The 24,808-nt window shown below is 44.5% G+C and overlaps 2 protein-coding genes across 11 annotated transcripts in view; one reads left to right on the top strand and one right to left on the bottom strand.

Annotated features, from left to right (window-relative positions):
• The window catches only part of asap1b (ArfGAP with SH3 domain, ankyrin repeat and PH domain 1b), a 54,725-nt gene extending 45,492 nt beyond the window's left edge, over positions 1–9,233 (bottom strand). For all 10 annotated transcript variants that reach the window (XM_086150970.1, XM_086150972.1, XM_086150967.1 and 7 more), the window contains exon 1: positions 8,537–9,233. In XM_086150970.1, the coding sequence (XP_086007096.1) occupies positions 8,537–8,662 (126 nt within the window). In that variant the 5' untranslated portion in view covers positions 8,663–9,233. The remainder of the gene's footprint in view (positions 1–8,536) is intronic.
• A 2,026-nt stretch (positions 9,234–11,259) lies between these two features.
• Positions 11,260–24,343, top strand: nfx1 (nuclear transcription factor, X-box binding 1). Its single transcript, XM_086150939.1, has 23 exons — positions 11,260–11,546; positions 12,492–13,424; positions 13,690–13,851; positions 14,148–14,225; positions 14,360–14,465; positions 14,991–15,062; positions 15,153–15,292; positions 15,401–15,500; positions 15,590–15,807; positions 17,764–17,861; positions 17,972–18,002; positions 18,092–18,174; positions 18,638–18,746; positions 18,911–19,030; positions 19,099–19,178; positions 19,269–19,499; positions 20,089–20,162; positions 20,245–20,346; positions 21,029–21,166; positions 21,271–21,337; positions 23,012–23,157; positions 23,237–23,341; positions 24,006–24,343. The coding sequence occupies exons 1-23, from the start codon at positions 11,528–11,530 to the stop codon at positions 24,079–24,081; spliced, it is 3,288 nt and encodes a 1,095-aa protein (XP_086007065.1). The 5' UTR covers positions 11,260–11,527; the 3' UTR covers positions 24,082–24,343.
• Positions 24,344–24,808: the final 465 nt, after the last annotated feature.

Genomic DNA, 24,808 nt, shown 5'->3' with positions numbered 1-24,808 from the left:
CGTGACTGGATGAAAAACAGCCTTTCGTTAGAAATGCCGTCAAATCGTTAAACGATGACTAACGACAAACACGTCTTTTTATTCTCCGCATTCAATTACCTCTGTAAAAGATAAGCTTTCAACAGGAACCGAAAGCTGCCTTCAATTATATAAATCAACAACAATTACTGAAGCACATCTGGTTGTTTGAGTTTTTAATACCTTAAATAAAACCCTCCGAGTGGACGACCGTTATCACTGTTGATCACTGATCGGCTGGTCGGTCTGGCTAACTCCACTTCTGACAGCTAGCGGGAGAAACCTTCGTTTCCAGGACACCGCCCGGTCGTGGGTCCTTGGACAAAGTCTGCCAGGTGGTTTACGGCATTCCTTAAAGCTTTTCCACATGACTCTCAAATTTCACAGTTTATGGGACTTCACCGGGCGGGAGAACAACCGCACCGCAGGTGTATCTGCTCGGATCTGCCATTTGGACGCTCGGGACTTTTAGAGAAAACCTACAAAGGCCATCGGCACGACACTGTAAGCTGCTGGAGAGAGTTCTTTTGCTGTGTTAAAACTTTCTTACTCCGATATTTTTCTTCCTAGTCCCGCGCTGCAGGAGTCTTACCGGCCAGCTAGTTTTTTTGGCATTCTTGTTCCCAGATGGACGAAGCAACAGATGGATAACCTTCTTGGTGAGGTGAAAGGAAAGAAAACAGGGATGTGAGGTTCATCGGTGATGTTCTACACCTCTCGGCTCGCCTGGTTCCGCCCCGTCCTCCTCCAGAGCTTTTACATACCGCATTAGCTTCATGGATAGCTGCCCAGGTCGTTTGGATAATGAGCGCGTATGGATTTTGCGATTGTTCCTGTTGGAAGCCTGACAACTGTTCACGATACGGACACTAATCTAAATGAAAGATAAGGGATTTATCGTCATATTAAGTACAGTTTCAGAAAATAATCTGAATCGAGATCATTCCCATTACCGTTCTGCAAATACAAAGCTCTGTCAGAGGTGACCTACATGAGCTTAGAAGTGTCTAACATAAAGGACAATATGTATAAACACCAGCATGACATTATTTTGCAAACACATTTGAAAAACTAATGCAATCTAGCTACTTAAAATGTCATTTTCAGGGTAAAAGTGTCGCGTCCGCCACATTGACAAAACCCCCAAATCACAGAACGACACCTCGGAGGACGCCATGTGGTACAGGACGGGGAAATCGGTCAATAAAAGCGCATTGAAACGCGGGTGACTCTCCTTTAAATCTCTCCATATAAACACTAACAAGCCTCCGAGCCATTTTCTAATTTGTTCCGTCTCACACAGCAGGAGGTGAGGCTGTGTTGCGTTGCTTGTTTGTCGCTTGTTGGGCGTATGTGGGTGAAATCTGATAATCGGTCTGTGGGCCACAGCTGTTGGCCCACCATTCCGCACAGCTGCACTGCATATATCATCAAGGGCTATTAGCCGCCAGTGGATTAGCCCCCAGCCACACTGCTCTGGCACTCTGATCCCATCTTCTTCGCCACATCGAGGCGAGGAAGAGTAGGTCAGTTTTCGCATCTGTCCGCGGCGTTCCTCGCACACATAGGTGGGGTTTAAATCTCCCGACGTCTTCGGCTATTGTAGTCTCAGGCAGCGGCATCCGTGCAGCTTCAGATTACCCCCATCCCACCCCTCAGTGTTGCAGAAATCCATTATTTCCATAATGAAAATGGAAAGATGAAAATGGAAAGATGAAAAACGGCTACAAATATGCCAGTCAATCAAAACAGCCAGGATGGCTCCGTTCCAGTTAAGCTGCCTTGACAACAATGTAAGAAATGGCAGTAAGAATAATGACTTGAAGGTTCCCATGATAGAATAACCCGAGTCATTTCATTCTGAATTCACTGACAAGTCCTGAAATCAGCAGAAACTAGATTTTACCATGGCTAAATAAAGCACTTAAGCATTCACGAAAGCACTAGCTGCTAGTTGTTAGCAAACAGAGCCATACACCCAAGACACATCAGTCAAAAATGTCAAGATTTCAAATAATTCCTCATATTCTGCAGGTTGTTTCTGGACCCCTAATCACACCCTGTCACACAGAAGCCTGATCTAAATATCAATTAATTCATTCAGATGGAGCCACCAGCATGCAAAAATAGACTGCACTCACATTTACAATGGGTGGATGTACAATGCAAGAGCAGGGAAGAAAAACAACTGATCCTGAGTTGGTGGCTGCAGCCCAAAGCCGCAAGCCACGTGACAAATACAATGGATGTGTAAATGGCCTAAAGAAACAGTTTTTGATGGAAAAGGCATTTCTCACTGTGGGTGGTAATTCCCGGGAGACATATTTTTGTGAATGACATTGACTTATGAAATCTATCAACATGCAGCACTTGGTTTCTATGCCAAGATGTAAATGCAGTTATATTGGTTTAATGTTAGCTTTCAGATCTGTATGCATTCAGGGATAACTCGCCGGCTTGTAACGCTTTTTTTTTTTGTTTAAAAGTGCAAACATGAACGTGTTTGTTTGTGTTCTGGGGTGTTGACTCTATGGATTAATATGTTAAAAAATGTATTTGACGTCAAGGGACACTGAGTGCCGCGCGGTAATCACAAAGAGAACAAGAGCGTGATCCCGATTTGGCCTTTTGATGAAAGAGGCACTGAAGCTCGATTTAGTAAGTCAGTCAAACGTCAAACTTTGTAATTCCAGGATAGGGACGGCCCTTGTTGGTCGATCTATAAAATTATGACTTATCAATGGGACATCCAAAGAAACAGAGGAGCATTGTATTTGCACCAAAAAAAAAAATATTTTGGTGGCCTGGCCAAAGTAGTAACGCTATAACAATGATGAGTTTGTTAGCAATCTGTAAATGACTTGGTCACTTGATTTGATGAGGTCGAACTGGAACAAAACGTCATGTGAGTTAAAAGCGGCAAGAGATGAGAAAACACGCTCCCCATTATCTGACACCTTCTGATCCGATGGTCCCGGGACACGAGGGACAAAGGACGGAGACAAAGCCATAACTTCCCAGATAAATACATTTGACGCAGCTGTGCCTCTGTTGCCGTTGTTGTGGAATGAAACCTTAGATGGCCTGCGTTCACTTTAAGTTATGTAAAAGCCAAGGACGATAAAAAATGAAAGGGGGGAAAAAAGACAAACAACTAAAACATCTCAAAGGTTTGAATTATTCATTGTTTTTGCCTCATTTCTGCCAGGGCAGTATGAGCAGCCCAAAATATCAAACCAAATGGAGCGAGGACGGGGGAGGGGGCTAATTAATGAGAAACTTTTTTTTTCTTTTTAAACAAAACTCTTTATTCATATTTACACCCACCAGACTAATGAGAGTTGACATATTTTGAGACTTCCTGGGTGACAACACGAGCACCCGCTCTCATGGGTTTCCGAACACCAAAATAAAAAGCGATAACCTTCATTATCTTATTATGACTCACGAGAACGCTGGGAGAACAGGCGAACATGTCGTCCATTAAACCGCTATATGTTAGCAATCTTACAATTAACTCTTTGTCAGAAGAAGGGGTGTGACATGTGACGGTTTTAATGGGTCACACGATGCGCCAGCTTCATTTTTGGCCTCAGGTGCCGACGTTTGCTTATAATGAACACATTCAGCGCGTGCTTCCCTATTCTTGAGGATTCCTCGCCATATGTCGGTACGTAATTGAGCAAAAGAATCATCTTGGCAAACGACATGGGGTTCGGGGTTGAGGCCTTCGCCGCTCTTTGAATTATTCTGTTTCTAGAAAAGGCGTTTGTTTTTGTTGTGACACCGGCATGGACCAGAGATTCCCAAATAAAAGCTTACTTGAGCGCATCACAGATTTCCATTATCAACCACTAATATTACCAGTATTATAAAATCAATCATTTTTGAGAAGCTCTAAAGGAGATGGTGGCCAATACGGCGGCCTCAGGAAGTTCAGTGTCTTTTGTTTTGTGCAGTCCATCTTTTTTTGTGCTGATCAGAGCACTTCCTGCGGGGAGTCCTTCAGATGCCTACCAGAGTCGAACAAATAATAAAAGCAACCGAGAGATAACAGATAAAGCAAAAAAAAAGGGGGGGGGGTGCTTGTCTCTTGTGCAATTTATCACTTTCAGTAAGAAGTTTAATTCCCAGCACCTTCCCTGCAGCACCAATTATGGAAAGCACACCTCCACTTTGGGAGTAAATTGCATCCTGACGAGGCGCTGAAGAAGATAACGACTAATTGTACGTAAATTGAAACATTTAACAACCCAATTTTTCTCTTTTATCACAGTACATCCTGAGCTTTTTTGTCCCTTTTTTGTACAAAACTAATAACCAATTCAATTGGACTTTCTTATCTGAATAAAGCTTTTTCAGGAGCTGTATCACGAAGACCGGGGGACATGGCAGGAAGAGATGTAAGTTCTCCCCCCCCCCCCCTCCCGTGCATAGCACTGGACTTCACAAACAGTCTTTGACTGTCTTCAAATAGCCAAGCGATGACTTCAGGCAAAGGTTTTCACTCCAATATAAATATGCGGTGATTTGGAATAATTCCCCTTGTTCGGTTCCTTTTTTTAAGCACAAGATGGGAATCGGATTCTCTGAATAGTAGCTTGAAACGCTTGGAGTGAAAAGGCTTGTTACGTAAATGCAAAAAAATATAAAAGGCCTCTGCCTATTAGGTCGAGCCCAGCCATGCTTGAATAGAATGACTGTGAAAAGTCAACATTTCTCTGGTCGGGGCCATGTGATGTGGTGCGAGAGGTATGCTCAAAGGAATGCCGATGCAGTGAGGGTTTCCCTTGTATTACGCTGGTGGCTCTCTGTGGGTTAGGAACGTAAATCCACTGATGCTAAGTACCATCTGTGGGGTCAGGAGATAATACCTGCCCCCACGGGACATTAAAAAGTACCTGCTATTTCTTTAGGCGACCAATAACTTGCTATCACAGTGACGGTCGTATCATCGACGAATGGGCCGTTCTCTTGAACCGAGAACCGTTTGGTTAGTTACTCAACTCAATGTTTAGCCTTTTTGATCTTTGGTAAGAAAAGTGTATTTCACATGCAGTCCCCTTTGTCGGTCAGTTGTAGGCATGACAATATATTTTCTATGACTCATAGCTATGAACACACCCGAGTGTTTGGTCACCGGGGCGATATGGAAAGATCGACGTCAATTAGGAAAGAACTCGACTAACGCGAAAGATCACCCAAGACGGTCGCCCGTGTTGGCATGCACCATCACATGAACATGAGTGTACCCGTTCCCGGCACTGGAACGACAAAACAAATCTCGCTATACCGAAGAATCGAGTACTTTTGCAACCGGGGGGAGGAATCTTCGACACAAGCACTCATCATTTCCGGGTGGACTCTCACTTTTCATAGCAAAGTCTAAAGTCCATAAACATGCAGGAGGTTCACTGGAGACCCTGAATTGTCCGGACGTGTGAATGAGAGGGTGAATGGTTGTGTGTCTGTCTCTGTGGCCCAGTGACGGCGGGCTACCGGTCCGGGGTGAACCCCGCCTCCCACCCAGTGACAGCTGGGAAATACCCCCTGCCATCCTGAGTGCAGGATAAGCGCTGCAAATAATGAATGAATGCCTTTTAATATGATCCAGATGGAATTTTATCTGAAATAATGGCATTTGCACTTCGCATTACATTTCAGCATTAGCAATGAGTCACTATTTTTCAGTATACACATTTTGATGGAATTATATTGTATTTTCTTTGTAACTTATTTGACTATATTCCTGAATATGTTACTACTGAGGTTCATTGACTGGGCTCAGTGTTTGGTGTTCCCTCTACTGCACGTACCGCCCAAATAAAGCGCTCCAAAATAACTGTTGCACAATATAAATATACTGAATGAGAGAGAAGTCCCCAGAAGTGCAGTACCGGCATGAGGAAGCGAGGCAAATCTACAAACGGGTAACCATAACAAACCTCTGATTCTTCTTAGCATGCTACAATTCCAGCCTTTAGCTCAAAGTACAGGCTCAGTGCTGCCAGCATGTCTGCGCGCCATTAGTCCGGTAACATAGCAACAAGATTATCATTTCGGAAAGCAAAGCAGAGCAGAGATGCTTGCAGAAGGTCTCGGGGCTTTACTCGCAGGGCAGGGCTACAAATCCGAGTTTATGTGGCGAATGGCACCGGAGATTAGGTCAGGTCAATTCCCAAAAATATTGTTCCCCTTCTGGGTCCGACTACGCATGGCAGGCTGCTCGGGGACGGAAAGATAAGGAGGAACGAAGTGCCAGAGCTTCAGACGGAGAGCTCCGAGGGAAACACAGAACAAAAACAACTTCACACCAAAGCGTGCACCAAAAATAAAATCCTAACCAGGGACAATTTCCGGTTTGCCACAGAGAAAGGCCTTCATCTCCGAGACCTCAGACAAACAGCCAGGTTATATTTAAGGCTTTATCGCTGCATCTCGCCGCTCATTGTTTTCTGCTATTTTGCGCCGGTCCAAAAGTAAACAGTAAACACCTCTGACTGCAGATCCTCTGATACTTTTGTGTGGTTCTGCGGGCTTTGCTAATTACCGTGAGGCGACGGATGTGAACAGGACGCTGCTGGAACCCATTTCTGTCCATCTTTGCACCTCCTGATGACTCACGCAGAGAACGACATCTCTCCTGCGGTGAGCTCCCTCCCTCAGGTTACACCATTAAATATTCACTCTGTCCCCTTGAATAATTTATCTTCTAAACATACTGGGGAAATGACTTGGTAAAAAAAAAGGGGGGGGTTACAGCTTTGAGTTTTGGGGGACAGAAATAAGGGCTCGAAGACAGACACGGGGCAATTTAAAACGACAACTCTTAAGGCGATTTCCCATCTCTCCCTTGGGCGTGTGTGTTTGTGTGTGTGCGTGCCGAGACACACGGCGTGTCCAAGGAGGGTGTCTAATTTGATGAAAAACACACTAATCTATCAGCATTCATGGAATTCAGCTGATTGGCTGCTTTCAATGTATTTCCACAAGTTGCATCTACAGGGTGTATCCCTGCAGGCATCTCTCATTAACCTTGGCCAAATGTTGAAGGGACATCTTGCCTTTGTATAAACACCGAAGAGCATTTTGCTTTTTTTTTTTTTTGTGCCAGCATAATGGTCTTCCCTGTCATGTGATCGCTGCAAAAATTCCACAGCGGCTACTGAAGCCCAGCGCACATGGCCGCCCTTCCAACAGATGTTTTTCGTTTGTGCTGCAGTCTCTCAGTTGAGGGGCACGGAGCCAGAGAGGTGATTCATGATGCGAGCCTTTTCCTTGTTAGAGTCAGCAGACAGAAAGTGTGCTGCGGGTGGAGGATAAACACAGCTCTGGGTCTGTTTTGGTACATTTTATATTTTTATGACATTATAAACTGGTAAGAAGAGACGGACGGCAGCGACTTAGTGCTGCACTCGCTATTAGTGTGTCGAAGAGGACAGGAGTCAGCAGTCGGCCAGTTTTGTTTTTAATTAATCCCGCTCCAGTTACCCTTAGCCTTGTACTTCCTTGATTAGCTTGGTATAAATACTGCGGCTATGAAGCATAAATAAAAACCCAGATCCGTTCAATGTTCCCGTCTAACATGACTGACGACACCAAACGCTGCGAGCGGGAGGGCAATCCAACCTGAGACTAAATGGGTGTCCGAATGGGAAACGGGGTCACGCTGAAGCGTCGAGAAGAGGTGTGTGTGAGTGTGTGTGTTCCCCTGGATAGATGCACACTTTAAAAAAATTAAAAAAAACGGGGTCAGGAAGGACGCCGGTGGATGTTGGAGGTGGGAGACACGCAGACACACAAAAGGCCCACCTGCGTGACCTGATTACACACCAATGACACGATGAAAGGCGACACGGCAGCAGAGAAGGTGATGCCGTGCCTTTCTGTGCAATGATTCACTGCAGTGCGCAGAAAGTGATGTTTTTAAAAGAACGGGGAGCTGGAGGGGGAAGGGGTGATCTCTGTAATCCTTTAACAGTTAAATCCAGATCTAACTGCCAGTGACTGGAGAAGGTCTATGTCTCTGTCACACACACCGCTGCAGCCTGGGAGCATGCTCTGAAGCTGCGAGTTATGTAATAGTGAACAGAGAGCTGCAGGCCCCGGTGCACATCCTCCTGTTCCATCACTTTTGCATCAAAAGGCGCCCCAACCCCTCTGTTGTTTCTCTATCTGGCAAGAAAGAGCGGCGGACTGGCAACACCAGTTCACCTTCACCAACACTCCGCAGGGATATGCAGATGTCCGGCTCGGTGCAAAATCCCCAAATTCATATTCGTGACATGGGTGAGCGTGAAGTGCATCAACAGGTCCTGGTATTATTTTCATAAATGATAAACTCACAGGATGCACTGACTTGAAAATGCTTTCGGATATCAACTAGGTTCAGCTTCTCGGGCGTATTTGTTCTTACAATCAGCAAAAATAAAATCGACAAAATGCAAAGCGGTGGGTGTCGCTTTTAATAGTATTGTTGTGAGACGGGGGGGATCTGCAGCTGACACCGGGGCCTTACCTCCTCCAGGACGTTCACGGTGTTCCTGCAGCTCTGCAGGCGGGTGGTGAAGCTTGACGTGGTCGGCGAATTGTAATCCTCCGTCGTCTCCGAGAGAAACTCGGACACCGATATTTGATCCGGCATCCTTCAACGGGGAAAATGCCCACCGACGGTTTGGTAGCGAATGCACGGAAGGACAAACACCATGTAAGAGGTGAAACGGAGGAAAAGGAGGGGGAGTCCGGTGGTGGCGGAGGACGAGGAGGAGGAGAGGAGGGGGAGCAGATTCTCCTCGCAGGAACTACGGAGATGATTAAGACGTGTCTCTTCTCGAATGACTACACTGTCCCCCCGGGGGCCACGGGAGCAGGGGATTACCTAAACGTCCACGTTCCTGGAAAGGATGTCTGAAAAGCTACGCATTTATAAATAGTGTCACTCCGGGCTCCGGCTAAGCCTCGCAGGGAAAGCCGCCGTAGAGAATAGCGGATGCCCACATTATGCTCTACAGATGTGCAATAAGCCTGGTCGTCGTTAAAAAACTACCCCCTGTTTGGTATCTATCATAGTCCACGGTCGACGGAGGTCATCTCGAACTGCGGCGGGGTCCCGTCTTCGTTTCTTGAGCCGTACTTTGGCGTTATTGTTTTTTTCCTTTTAGTGCGAAAGGTTGCAGCAGACACATCCAGAGCCGCTCTCCCCCCTTCGCTCGGCCGCGCTCAAGCTGCCCACGGAACCAGTCGTCATGTCGGTTGTTGAGGAAGCGTATCAACTTCCGGGGAGCTTTTCAAAATAAGACGACAAGGATGATTTTTCTATCGACGAATGTTTCATCGATAGTACTCGTATTCGGGTGATACGATGTCGCGAGGAATCTTCAGTAAAATATCGACGTTAAAAAAAGGCGAAGAAGTTACGGTTTTACGACTATACGCCCATCGACGCTTCGCCGCTAAGATGTTTTATTTTGGAAACTGGAAAGTCACTTCCGGTATTTCATCCGCATCAACAGCAATTTGAGGCAGCTCGCTCCCACCCGCCTCGACTGGGTGACGGGGACGAGGAGACACTGCGCATGCGTGCTGTGAAATCTTTCACTGCGGAGAAAGCTGCTCGGCAGCGGGCCCGTTATTGTAAGAGAAAACAACGCCAGAGATAAACACCACTTTATTAAACGTATTTATGACAATGCACTGGCTATCCCAAGTCAAATGTCGTGGTTGAAGCCTCAGCCCTGTGTTTGACCTCAGTATTTCCGCATGACAACCATCGTGGTGATCATTTTATGGCACCTGAAACTTGTTTTTTATAAGATTTGCCATTCATTATCAAGGAGGTTGTCAGCAAAGAATATTGAGGCGTGTTAGTTTTTCCATTTCAGGTTATACTGATAAATTTCAGTTGTGTTTAAGTGGCACGTTGTCCAAACTTTACCGGCATATAGCCAATTTCATGCATTGTTCGGTACATTTCCATGATCCTTGACCTACATTTGAAATGAACCGACATCAGCACGACAGATAAATCTGACACTGGTTGTCATCCGCACCGTTTGAATGTTACTATATTCATCGAGTCATAGGTTTTGTCAGCAGATTGAATATAATTTAGGCTTTGGATCTCTGAAATTACAGGGTAGATCCCCAGTGTCTAGTTCTGGGAGAATATATGTGGTTGAGCTAATTGACCTCTTAAATAGATTCATTCTCTCTGAGGGAGTCAGTTGTGCTACCACTGAAATAAACTTATAGTGCTGAACATGCTGTTCAAACAACCTTTATGATGGTATGAAAAAGCTGAATAGAAGCTTCCTACAAAGTCACATCAGTCACTGGATCTTTTCCAAAAAACTTAAGATTTTTAAGGTTATCATATACATTTTTAATATCAGCCACTGTTTTTCTTGAATGTGCCCACTCAAATAAATTTTGAGATTGTTTTTTACTCCCCCCCACTGTAGTGGAGAGTTAGTTTACCTTTTGTTGCGGAAATCCTAACATGAAGCGCCATCTTGTGGTTTTGGTCAAACGACTTCTTCTCTCGCAGTATTAAATTCAGTCGCTCAAACCTGTTGTGAAAAATGTTTTCAGACGATTTTGACACTATATTTAGCCTGTTGCAACATTCACTTAACATTGAAAAAGTGAATATATGTAAAAGGCATTAAACAAAGAAAGTAAAAAAACAAGCGTGAATAACAATAAATCCGGAATGGCATTGTAAAGTCAGCACGACCCGTTATTTTGGTTATTTATTTATCGAAATAAATACAATTTAATTTTCAGATTAAAATCCAGATGAATTTGACTGTTTTAATGTAGTATGAGGCGGTAATTCCTTCCGATTTAATATTATGAATGTAAGTAGGGTAAACCTCACCAGCTGATCCCCCTTTGCAGGATATGTCGTGATACCACAGATTAAAAGGTTAAATAAAAAATAAATCCCTCACCATGATTAACTATATAATAGAAATTAGCTAAAAATAATAGATATACAACAATTTCCTTCGGGATAAATAAAGTTGTTCTCATCTCATCTTATAACTAAGGATTTTGAAATAATCATATATAAAACCGATATCATAAAAAAATAGATCTAAATCCAGTTATCTCTTTCGTTGTGGGCATTGTACCACTTTATTTATCTCAATTTATCAATCTCTTAATCTTATTTACCTATCTTCTTGCCAGGGCTGGAAATAGCACAAGCAATAACGATGATTTTTCGATTTATGCTCCTTTTATTTTGAAAGGGTCTACCGGAAGTGACCTCACACCACCATCAACCCGCCTGTGTTAGCTATTTGCTAAAAACCAGTAAGGTGCTTTAAAGGCGGCAGGGCAGCCGCTGTTTCTCACGAAAGTCCTTGTCTTAAATTTACTGACCAGAAAAGTAAGACATTATATGCCGAACTCTAGAAACGCTTGTCATCCGCCGCCCAACCCCCAGAAACAGATTTGCCCTCAAAAAATTGTGCGTGAAAGAAGACGTAACTGCGCAGACTGAATGGCCGAAGGTTCCGCAGGTGACTTCACGATCTTTCTCTGTAGTTTACAGAAAGTGTCCGTCACGGAATCTGGTTTGTACGGTGCTAACGTCACATGCTAGCCAGGCTAGCTCTTTAGCTAACCAACATTTCGGTCTGTACGTCTGCTAACGGTCATGGTACGTTAGCTAACGACACTTGACATCAACCAGGATACTTAACTTTTTTGTAATGTAGTTTGCTTGGCTAAAGATGCTGTCTGTTTTGTTTGAAATCATTAATGTAACGTTGATATGAACTTGCAAAGGTTCCCTGCCTGTCATGTCTACGTTAACCGGATGGCGACGTAACGAGGTGTGATGGTGAACTCCGAAGGCCAGGATTACCTGAATTCATGGCATTTTCGTCTGAATTTCGTCCACACACTTCTTGAAAACCACATTTAATAATTACTGCTCTGTGGCCTAATGGTTTCAAGTGTTTTCCTCTGTCTTCTTTTTTTTTCGTTTAAATCCTCAGTTGCAAATTGTATCTACAATAATGCTGTTATTCCCTGTTACATGTGACTGGGAAATTTACAAACCTACTTGTCAGAGATTATTTATTCATCCCGGGCTGCTAGCTGAAATATGATGCAGTAAACCGATACCGTAATGTTTTAGATTCTGCAATCATTTTGTGAAGCATCCCACTCAATTCAATTTAGTCATTTCATATTGCAGATCTGGATTAAACACACTAGAGTCAAATGACATAAAATCTAATGCCAAGCTCAATGCTTAACCATTAACTATGAATTGAAATTGTTTTGCACTGGTGCAATTTCACGGAAATATAATGCGTTTAAATTATGTAGTCTGTTCTAATTTGTTTAACCGTAATATGTACTTGTGTATAGTTTTGGTCGCAGTACTAGTGGCTTCAGACTTCAGCTCTGTGATTTTTATTTTTATTTTTTCCTTAATCTTTTTCTTCTGTTTTTAGACCCGCCTCACCTCAAACCAGAGGGCACGTCATATAAAAAACAGAATCAGTACAAATCCAGAAGAGGCCAGCCCCGACACAACAATGACAGGAGTGCGAGCAGTAATGATTATGATCCTTTTCAGCAATACGGACATTTCAATCAGGGCTTTGACCCTCCTTTAGGTCATAATAATTCCCATTATGCGTTCTATAAGCATCCTCCCAACCATGGAGAGGAGTGGACCAGAAGACAAGGCAGAGGCAGATGGGAAGGACATAGAGGTTTTAATGGGAATTTTAGTGGCTCTAGAACACAATGGCAAAAGCCTGGACGTGACTGTGCCAGTGGCCACAACCAAGGCCCAGACGGCTACCAGTCAGTTCCACAGCCCATGGATGGACCTGAAGGGCCAAACTGGCGAAGAGATGATGTTGGTAGAAACTGGGAACATACCAATGGAGAGCAGGATGGCCTGACTAAAAAACCTAGGAAGTTTAACAAAGAGCACAGGAGAGAAAACAACAATAAGGGACCGCAGTTAAAGGAGAACAAAACAGGATTAGAGTATCAGTTTTCAGAGGACAGTAAAACTGAGAAACGTCTTTCAGAAATGAGGGAAAGGGGTCAGAGGAGCAGGACCGGTCTGGAGTTAGAGTCCCAACATGATGCCCGCCATCAGAAAAATCCCGGTGAAACTAAACGACGACAAGGTCCAATCAAGCCATCTAAACCATCCTCTCAAGAGGAAGCAGGCCTCAAGGGTGGGGCCGCTTTCCAGGAGAACCTCAGCCAAGGCAGGCCTTCCAGTTATCATCGAGGCAATGCAGAGAGAGGCCCTGGAAAACAGGCGGGTGCCCATCTCAGAGCACAGAGAAGACCGTACCATCAACACCAGAGGACAGCTCAGAAGAAGTCCCATAAGATGCCAGAGAGCAAGGAAACACAGACAGGTTAGACTCTAACATATGAACCTTATCTCAAAAAGTAATCACTTGATCTGTCTAACCACTACCATATCCTCAGTATTGTGCACAGATGTTGGTCAATCACATGCTTTTAGCACTTTACGGAATGAACAATTCAAGATTTTGACCATGCTGTCGATGGCCTCTGCATTCTCGCAGCCATACTGCAATTTAGAATCTATTTGGCAATTTTTGTAAAAGCTCATCAAGTCTGAATTGTAAGGCCAGCGTCTCCTGAACCACTCTGCAGGTTGTCTAATTGAACAGCTGTCCGAGGAGAAGTACGAGTGCATGGTGTGCTGCGACGTGATCCGCCTCATGGCTCCGGTGTGGAGCTGTCAGAGCTGCTTCCATGTCTTCCACCTGAACTGCATCAAGAAGTGGGCCCGATCCCCGGCCTCTCAGGCAGACGGTACCATGCCCAAACACCATTCTACATGTTCAACTGCTCTCCACATCTACTGTAACACCGCCTGGCGGGATTCCATTATCAATAGTGGTGTAGTGGCGGCTGGATCTGCTCTTTTCATGTGCTGACTGTGGCCCTGTAGACTAAAAGCTGCTGTGCATTGACGTTCCTGCTGCATCAGCACTGCATTGTAGTGGAGCGAAGTTGTTTGGGGACCAATTGTCCCCACCAGCATTCCTTCCATAGAGAAGTACAGAATATTGTATTAAAGGTTTAAATAAAGTTCTGTTGCCTTTCAGATTCTGCTCAAGGTTGGCGCTGTCCCGCCTGTCAGAACGTTTCACTTAAACACCCAATGTCGTACACCTGCTTCTGTGGTGAGTTTCATTAATAGAGGTAAAACATAATGATTGTGAGTCATTTAATGACCTTACTTCGCAGGGTTGTAAAATCTATCTGCCACGCAAACATGTTTAAAATCCGAGCTGAGTATTTTCTTATCTGTGGCCAGGTAAAGTGACAAATCCAGAATGGCAGCGCAGTGAAATTCCACATAGCTGTGGTGACATGTGTGGGAAGAAGAGGAGCGGAGTGGACTGCAAACACCCCTGTAACATGTGAGTGAATGAGTGTGTGTACACACACACACACACACACACACACACACACACACACACACACATATACTCATGTATGTATCTCTCTCTCTATATATATATATATACTGTACATATGTGTGCATGTGTGTTGAGTTTTTCATTGACATTTCATATATGATGTTGATGTTTGAGAAAAGCAGGCAGCTTTCAGAGGACAAATCTGATCTAATGAATCACCACTTCATGTTGTCCGTTCTGGCACTTTAAAGGATAAAGTGGCTGCACACTGTTTTTCCTCAAAGATCAGATTCTGTCACAAACAGCTGATTTATTGGGACTGTTTGACTGAGTGCTTTCCAACTTAAGCAGTGCTAAAGACAGAATGTCAGTCCTTCCTTCTGCAACTCGCGACTCCTCCAGCTATGCACCGCAACAGAAATTCAGTGTGTATTGAAACCTAAATGTACTTATCAGTTGTAACCCTCACTCATGACTCTGTAGTTGACTGTTTGATTCACAAAGTACATTCTATGTGCTCTCCAGCTTATGCCACCCTGGACCATGTCCACAGTGTCCTGCTTTCGTAACAAAGTCCTGCATCTGTGGGAAGACCAGGTGCTCTACCCTCACCAAATTAGCATCCGTCTCTGTGTACGGTTTATGTTTGGTCACCGTTTCCTTCTGTACATGTCATTCTTCTCGCAGTAAGCCAATGCGCTGTGGCCAGGCCGCCGTGCTCCAGTGCGATGAAATATGCGGCGCTCCGCTCAACTGTTCTGAGCATACCTGCTCACAGGTGTGCCACGGCGGACTGTGTCAGCCCTGCCAGCTGCAACTTCAGCAGGGTCAGTTTCAAAACAAACTACTCCCAAGGAAATGTATAACAGACAGCCATTATGTTTCTCCTCTCAGTTACTGTTTACCGCATGCTCAATTCAATTACATTTCTCTAGTTTGCTACTGTGGAGGCACAACTCGAGACGTCCTGTGTGGCACAGACAAAGACGGATTTGACGGTTCGGGGCATTTCTCCTGCCAAAAACTCTGCGGAAAGTAAGATCAACCATCGTGTTTAATTGTGGTGACAGTGTACAGACAGCTCACACTGCTTGCTGACACTTTGTGTAATACTGTGCCGTTAGGATGTTAAAGTGTGAAGCTCACCAGTGCCAACAGGTGTGCCACTGTGGTCCATGCAATCCGTGCCCTCGTTCCCCGAGTCTGGTGAGCACTTGTCCCTGCAGCCAGACGCCGTTGGCCAAACTCCTGGAGCTCGGCTACCCGGAGCGGCAAAGCTGCTCTGATCCCATTCCCTCCTGTGGAAAGACTTGTAACAAACCCCTGGCCTGTGGCACTAATGGTAAGCAAACTGCTGTGTGTGATAATAGGCCCACCGTCCCATGGGAACACTGAATTTCTTATACCTTTTAAAGCCCATATACTTCCTCATTAGTATTGTAAAGAAATTACTGAATCTACACTTACAAAATAAATAAATGTGGACACATTTATTTCATGTTTTTATACATTATTCATTGTTTAGACTTGATGGAAAGAGCTGAAAAAGCCTGGAAAGTAACGTTCTAACATCTCCGCAGCTCGCGTAGAAATATTCTTGATGGACACCCCATCAAAATGCTTGTGCAAAACTAAAAACGGTATTTGAGCAAAACAGAAAAACTATCCTGTTCTTGTGAAGCTGACATCATGATTCCATGGTTCTGGACGAAATACAGCCAATTACAATAAAATCCACGGAGAAATCTAGAGGAGATAAACAGAGCTGTGAGTAATAGTGAATGAGACACCTCTTTTGCTCCTTGAGTTATTCAGAAGTCTTAACCCACGGGAGACTTGGCTGATAGCTCAGCTTTAGCATCATGTTTCTTCATGCTTGTGTGTGTCTTTGAAGTATGTGTTTTTGTTTTGTTTTTTTTTCTTCATATATATAGTTTGGCAGCTGTCCTTCAGCTGCACATTTTTAGGTTCCCCACTGCTTGAATGCAGTTATTTTCAGAATCCAAGTTGGTGGGCTTCCCTTCGAAAAGCTTGAAACGAGGGCTGTCCAAACCCAAGCTCTCTGAACTTGCTTTGTTTCCCTGAATTCCCTGATGACTTCTGAATCCTGAGATTTGATCCAGTAGTTATCTGGGATACAAGCCACAGTAACCCAATATTGCTACGTAATTGCAGAATACTTTAAATGCATGAAATAGAAACAGTCTGCCTCAAGGCATTAGTTTCTTGCTCTTGGAACAGTCGGGGAAAAACTCCATGTTCCTTTTTTCATTATGTGCGACGGCTGTACTCAAAAGATTCACTTTTGATACCTTATCTAATAAATCTAGTTCTCTAACTTTTTCTACATTATCAGGGCTGTTGAAAGAAATATTCACTCTGCCTGCAAACAGTAATAATGCATCCTGTTACTCATATATTTGACAGCAGAGGTCACTGTTGCTGCTGCTGGAGATAGTTAGATTTAAATCCTTTTAAGGGTGCATTTGTGGTATCATAGGTTTGATTGGGGGCATATTGGGTATCAGGCTGGAGTGATTTGATTTAATGTCAAAAGCACATCAGATAGAAGCAAAAGAAGCAGAGCTCACTTTTCCCACCAGTTAACTGAAATGCACTCCAGACGTCTCAAGAAAACCCATCGACTTTTTTTTTCTTTCTCCCTAACAAGGAGATCCTGTCTTTTCAAAGTTCACAGCAGACTCGCAAGCGTGGGTTTCCAGCAGGCCTTGCCGCTTGCAGCGTCTCTATGATAGCTGGAAGGGAAAGTCGATACACAGCTACGTGTCGGGCTCAGACAATGTGAGTGGAAGGTCTCCTCCTGACCACCATGAACTGTTGGTCCAGGTAGCAGCAGCCTCCCCTCAGCTGCCCCCTGCACATAGGGCTCAGATTTAAAAAAAAAAAAAGTTGAATTAGCTTTTGCGTTTGGCGATCTAGTTGTCTCGCTGAGGAGATACCAGTGGATCTACTTGAGATTATCCATCGTTCTTTGACAAAAAGGCAAAATCACAGAGCTGAGATGTCACACCTAGTCTGTGTGAACTCCATTGTTGCAATGACTTATCCGGAGTAAACAAGAGGTCAAGAAAATAATTATTACCATTTCACACTATACCTCTATCTTTTTTTTTTTTTTTTTAATCGTCACATAATGCCTTTAACTCCATTTCCATTTTAGTCTCCATCTATTGATTCACCTTCCCCCCTTATCTGCTCCATGCATCCCTCTGGATGTACCTGCAGTATGTATATGAGACTTACGCCATAACTCAAAGTGCCTGGCCTGATATTTCAGACACCATCCACATGTGTGACAAGCTGTGTCACGAGGGCAGCTGTGGACCCTGCTCGCTGAACTCTACCATCAGATGCAGATGTGGTTCCAAGAGCAAGGTGGGTAGAAACGCCGCAACAGTGTTGCCCTTCTTTTTTTTTTTTTTTTTTCCTGCCACAGTCACTGTCCTGTTTTTTAACACTGAGCAACTGAAACGTGTGACTTTCAGGATGTTCCGTGCGCCACGATCCAAAAAGAAGGTAAGACCTGAACACATCCATATGAGATTAGTCAGATGTAACATTAGGGCTTGGAACGTATCAAATTTTTTTTTACCCCTTTTGTCTAGATGAGCTCGTTTTCACATGTGAGAAACGCTGCAACAAGAAACGGTCCTGCGGCCGACACAAGTGTGGCGAGCTATGTTGTGTTGTGAGTACTCAGTGTGTTTGTATACTTTATAGCCGCGACTCTTCAGGAGTATGAGAGATTCTCCTTGAGAGCAAGGAAGAGCTACGACATAGATGTTCTGTGATGATACACAGAAAAGAGCATAAATTGGCATTTGATATCAATTGTAATTGGTACCCAGTCTCTTTTCATCACTCCTGGTTTAATAGGAATGGAGATCTGGCTGGTAAGCAGATTCTGATTTCCCAGTCGGTGTGAAAGGTGGCTGTTGTAAGGCGGGGCAGGGCCATTTGTGGTCTTGTTAATAATTGCACCCCGACCTTATACGCCATCTGAATGTGACATTAAAATGTAATTGTAACGCTTGAGGAGCGGCGGCGATCGGATTAAAATCCGGTGATCTAAAACACATCTGACGTGTCTGATCGAAAGAGCACGCGTCAGTAGGAGCTGGTGTGACTGCACTCTGTCTCTTTCCATCCAGAATCTGGATCACAAGTGCCCCCTGATCTGTGGGTACAAGCTGAATTGTGGCCTTCACCGCTGCCAAGAACCTTGTCACCGTGGAAACTGTGAACCCTGCTGGCAGTCCAGTGAGTCATAGTCATTTACTCCTGTCCATTGCTATATTTATGAGTCTCAGAAGTACCACGTTGTTATTCTGTTCTTGAAAAGAAACTAATGGGAGATTTGCTTCATTTTTCCCATTTGGTATGATGTCTGGCTGATGATGTGCCATGGCGCCCCCCATTTGTAGGTTTTGATGAGTTAACGTGTCACTGTGGGCTCACCGTTTTGTACCCTCCCGTCCCCTGTGGCACGAACCCACCCGAATGCAAAAACCTCTGTACCAGAAGACACGCGTGTGAACACCCCGGTGAGCAACCGTGCCGCAGTTAAATGCTGTAAATAAGAATATAGTCATAATATTTCTTTCTTTTTCAGTGTTTCACAACTGCCACAGTGAGGAGAAGTGCCCGCCTTGCACGTACCTCACTCGGAAATGGTGTATGGGGAAGCACGAGGTTAGGTTTTCGAAGCTCCCATTTGCATAAGTAATTTTCCGGCTTTGTAGAGCTGATGAATTTGAAATGATTTTTTTCCTCCACCCGTAGCAACGAAGCAACATCCCATGTCATCTGCAAGACATTTCTTGTGGCCTAAGCTGCAATAAAAAGCTGCCATGCGAAATGCACCACTGCAGACGGATCTGCCACCGGGGGGAGTGTTTGGCAGGGGACATCTGCCGCCAGGCTTGCACCGTGCCGCGTCCAGACTGTGGCCACCCATGTTCTGCTCTGTGTCATAAAGGCAGCGACTGCCCACGCACCACCTGCGCCGCTAAGGTACAGCACGCCGCTACGGACGGCAACTGGACCTCCAGCAACTGAGAAGGAGGTTACTAAGTGTTTCAAGATGATCTTTTTTTTTTTTTTTTTTTTTTTTTTCAAAAACATGGTTTCTGGAGATGTTCTCTCAGACTTGGATGTTACTTTTGAGGGAAATAACTTATCACCCTGATGAAATTCTACAACAGTCGAACGCACTTTATTGGTATGTATGAAAAATATGTCTGATAAAGGGTGACGTTCAGCAAAGCTTGTTCTTTTTGGCCACATCATAGCTACTGACAGTAGATCCTTGCTGATGTCACAGTTTAAATGCCAAAAACATTTAACTTGTGCGAGTAATGGCACGACAGTCCATCAAAATTCACAAATAAAAGTTCCAGAATTTCTCACAAAGTGTTTCAAGTTTTCAAAGAAAGCAGTCTCCGACAGTAGATCCTCGCTGATGTCACAGTTTAAATGCCAAAACATTCAACTTGTGCGAGTATTGGCATGACAGTCCATCAAAATTCACAAATAATAGTTCCAGAATTTCTCAAAAAGCGTTTCAAGTTTTCAAAGAAAACAGTCTCTGTGCTTTTCTTAGGTGGCGCTACAGTGCGACTGTGGTCGAAGAAAGGAAATGGTGGTGTGTACAGAGGCAGCCAGTTCATACCAGAGGTCAGTCAAGCTCTTCTTGGATTTTGATTACTATCATTTTCGCTATGCAGTTAAGAGAGCCCGGCTTTTTCCCGCTGTGCAGGTACGCAGCCATCAGCATGGCCAGTAAGCTGTCCGACATGCAGCTGGGCGAGTCCATGGACATCGGCCCGCTGTTCACCAAAAAAGAATTTAAACAGGCCAGGTAAAGCAGCCGTCCAAACGCCGAGTGTCACACTTACACTCCCGCATCCTGGTTAAGTTGACACATGAGTAACCGCTGACCCCCAAGTGGATGCCTCCATGCACATTTACAGCTTCATGCAGGTGCTTTCAAATGACTTTTAGACAAAGTGATGATGCAACAGCATAACAATATCTGAGTCAATGTTTTTGCATCTCTCTGTATCATGTTTTTTTTTTCCCAGCTGAATGCAACAGCTAGCTTTGTAAATAACTGCTTTATCTATTCTTATTAAATTGCTGTATTTTACTTCATAATCAAATATTCAGTGGAGTTGAGGGAGGTTCATGTTCCAATGTAAAATGCCTGATTACAAGATGTGCGCGCAAAACAATTTTAAGGAGCAAGCCATTAAAAGGTCATTGTTTGTAGAGTTTAGTGTTTTAAATTGTGCTGCATTTAGACCCAATGGATATCCTTTTAAAGTGACAACTTGTGCGTTCATAGATTAGCACAAGGTTCAAAAAATCCATAGTCTTCATCATCTGCACAAGATGCAGTTTTAACTCTGACGTATAAGACGATTAAACTTGTCTGCCGCCGTAGAAGTGAATGAGGCCTGCAGTACGCGCAGTACCTGAAACTGCAAAGCAAAAGCTGAATATGTGGGTGTTTTAAAAAATGACCTAGTTTGTCTCCTCAGGCTTGAATGTGATGAGGAGTGTGCTGCATTGGAGAGAAACAGGCGGCTGGCAGAGGCTTTGCAGATAGACCCTTCCTCTGACCCCTTTAACGTCCGCTCCACCTCTGTCTACAGCGACAGCCTCAAAGAGGACGCCAGGTTTGTGTTGTGAATATTCTTTTCTTTTTCATAACAATCCATTGCACTTTTCTGTTACAGTTTCCCTTTAATTTGTCCAAATCTGTGTCCTCCTCCTCTTTCAGAAAAGACTTGAAGTTTCTTTCAGGAGTAGAAGAAGAGATAAAGAACCTCGTTGATCTTGCTAATAAGGTAAGATAATACTGTGAATGTGTATGCCATTTTTTTTCAAGTATTATGTATTTATTTTTAATTAAGTTGACCAGACCAAACCTTAGAAGTAGTGGTGCCTCATGGAGTACGGTGCGAATGTGAATTCAGTCCGGGCTCCTCCAGTTTTCTGGATTGTTTGATCTGTCTAGTGAACCCACCAAGGTCACCAGGAGTGTTGCCTCAGGCTTTGCGCCAGTTGTAAAGGATTGTTTATCACAACTGGGACCTCCTTTCAAACAATATGCATTGTGGGGACAAAGCTCACCTGCCTCTAATTCAGCTTTTGAACAAGCCGATCACAGTCTTTTTTTTTTTTTTTTTTTTTTTTTTCCCTCCACTGTGCAAGCCGCACTGACCTCATCTGCCCTTAGTTTTCCTGTGTGGGCTGAAAACTGACCGGCTCTAAGATGGCTGTTATTTGAAATCGGCCATCCGTGCACTGCCAAGGCCAAAATATGTAAACCTTAGTACACCATGAAAATTGGAGTTATGAAAACCTTCACTGTTAAGTATTTCTCTCACCGTCGCGCAGGGTTTTTCCTCACGTTTGCTCCGATAGTTTCAGAAAGATGGCACGCTTTGTCGGGCGGTCAGACCCGGCTCGTCCAAGTCGCGCAGGAAGGGATACGAGGTCAGCGCTCTGTGACTGCCAGGCAAGGTTTTTCAAATTCAACAGGGAAATCTAAAATTCCCCTTTAGGCCCTGATTTGTGTTTTGTGGGGGGAGGGGCCGTGTTCCCAAGACCGATGCCAAAAGTTGGACACACCATTAAATATTAAACACTTGAGAATTAAAATTCCTCCTAATTGGATTAAGAAGTGGAAAAAAGATCCGGGCGGTAGTGGCCTTTTTTTTTTTTTTTTTTTATCTGAATGCAGTCCCAGCCCAACCTGTCACCGGCAAAATGAGAAACTTTGCAAAAAGATCCTTATTTCCATGAAATGTTGTCCAGCTGAGTTTAAATTGAGCAGCACGAGTTCACGGCACAGCTGTCAGCCTGCCTCCAACCCAAACACCTGATCCGATCCACGTGGCCGGAACATTAACTTCCGAGACACTTACAGACATTTGCGACGTCACTTGAAGGTCAGCAGACCAACAATCATTTTGACGTGAGGGGATGTATCGGCGGTTGTCGAGCCGGCTCTCACTCCCGCCAGATAATCTGCATTCTTCGCTGTCAGCGGTTTTGTGAGCAACTATTTCCTCTCAGCCAAACTATGCCGCCTACCGTCTACATGAAAGTGCTTACTGTAATGTCCACGGATTATCTGGAGTAATTAGCTCATGATTCCTGCACAGAGACTCGAATTTAGTTGAATAAATGTCTTTTTTTTTGGAAGATTGAGCAACATTGAAGAGATGCCAAACAATTCATTCAGTAAATACAGCCTCCCTCAGTCACTTGATGATTCTTATTTGTATAAACTTATCTCCATCGCATTTCTATATATTTGGGGGGAAAAAAAAAAGAGAAAACTTTGGGGAAAAGAACTGTATGATACATGAATCGTAGAATATTATATCACAAAAGGATATGCAAATTCCTAAAGTGTGTTTCTGTGCTAGACGCAAATCCAGACGGAGCTGGCGTTTGTGCATTAGTGAATGCACATGAACACATGAATGAACATAAACTCCGGCTGTCCGCAGGGAAAGCAGCCCAAGAGGACCCGCTGCTTCCAGCCCATGAACAGAGAACACAGGAAAATCGTCCACGAGCTGGCCGAGGTCTACGGCGTCGAGAGCGTCAGCTACGACAACGAGCCCAAACGCAGCGTTGTGATCACAGCGCACAAGTAAGACCTATCCAGGCCGGGAGGTCCAGGCCTGCCGGTCAAACACGTGTTTGGATAACGTGTCCTCGCATTTGTTCAGGGGGAAGTCCTTCTGTCCGAAATCATCTCTGACGTCGCTGATCGAGCGAGAGACGACAGCGAGGGCTCCCGTTCCCATCGCTCATATTAAACAGCACAGTAGCAAGTAAGGTTCCGGCTATACCTCGATTTCTACGTCAAAATACGTGACCTCTCTATTAAGCACTAGGTAAAAAAATACCTCAAAACAAATGAATTGCAAACCAAGCATTCCAGTGCTTGTTGGATTATACGGCATTGAAATTCAGACAATAACCTAGCTATGGATTTCCCCGACGGCTGCGGCATGAGATTTTCCATTGACTCCTTTTCGATGAAAGGATACATTGAGTGGCGACGGGACTCCCGTGAAATGCGCGTGCAATTCAAATATAAGCGTTCATATTTCAGTGACTTCACAGTGGCCGTGTTGAAATTCACACTTGCCAATAAATGAAACGGTGCACACTGTATAACACACTGTACTGACGCGCTTAAGGAAATGTGCAATCGGATCCACTGATTTGACCCCACGCATCATCAGAATGACACAGGACATCGGAAAGACGGTTCTCGCAGTAACGCAGTCACGTCCCGCACCGCTTTCATTTTAACAACCAGTACCTCTTCAGATACGCGCCTTCGTAGTTTTGATCACTGCTGCGCCCTCAGAACCGTCTCCCCCACATTCTGCGTGTCGCTCCAAAGAAATTACGGTCACCGTGTCTTGCTTTTAGTCTTCCGATTGTCACCTTGATGATAGTTGACGTTTCTCTCGCGTCCTCCTGCAGGGTCGCCAGCGGAACCACCTGGTCCAAGCTGGTGAAAGAAGAACCCGTCATCGATTATTTTGACGTCCAAGACTAACGAAGAGGACCTTTAAGGCGGACTTTAGAGCAGCGCTCTACATCTGCCAACATGTCTGCAAGCTTTATTTAGCCGGGATCAATAAAGAGTAATAAATAAATAAAAGCTGCTCTCGCTGCCGTGGAACACCCACTCTTTGAAATGACGATGCTAGAATCAAACGGATCCTCATCCAAGTTTTCTTCTGGAATAAAGACATAAGGTTTGATCAAGACGTGCGCGGAGTGTAAGATGGGCACATTCATTAAAATGCTTCCGGGGAGTCGACTGTCTGTCTGTGCCTCTTGTTGTCTGCAGCTTCTTCATCAGAGCAGCTTTAATAAGTGGGATCCTCTTCACCGCAACGAGTTGATCATCAGGGAAATGAATGCATCTTTTATTTTTTCCGTGCGGTTCTTATGGCTGTGATGGTTTTCACATCTGCCGGTGTTACATCCCAGCTTTTTTTTTTTTTTTTTTTTCATTGAGTGGGTGGGCAGGAGTGGGCTAAACCGCCGGAGAGGTTTCTGTCTGAAGCAGCTGCGGCCAAGATGAGCAGCTACTCCTCACCGTAGAAACTCCTGAAAGCCACACTTGAGACGAGGAGCGTTCTGACCCGAGGCGGGTCTGGGGGTTCCGCCCGAGCCAGGCGGACCGGTTCTTGACCTCGGTGACCCCTCAACCCTGTCGGTAGCCAGAGGACTCCAACTTGAATTACTTCATTTCTTTTGAAATCCGTCTTGCATGT

This window comes from Fistularia commersonii, chromosome 8, assembly GCF_037954325.1.
Source record: "Fistularia commersonii isolate RoL2024-O1a breed Wild chromosome 8, RoL_Fcom_v1.0, whole genome shotgun sequence".
NCBI classification, from domain to species: domain Eukaryota; kingdom Metazoa; phylum Chordata; class Actinopteri; order Syngnathiformes; family Fistulariidae; genus Fistularia; species Fistularia commersonii.
Note: the sequence above shows the minus strand (reverse complement) of the source record. Positions and strands in the feature narration are given on the sequence as shown.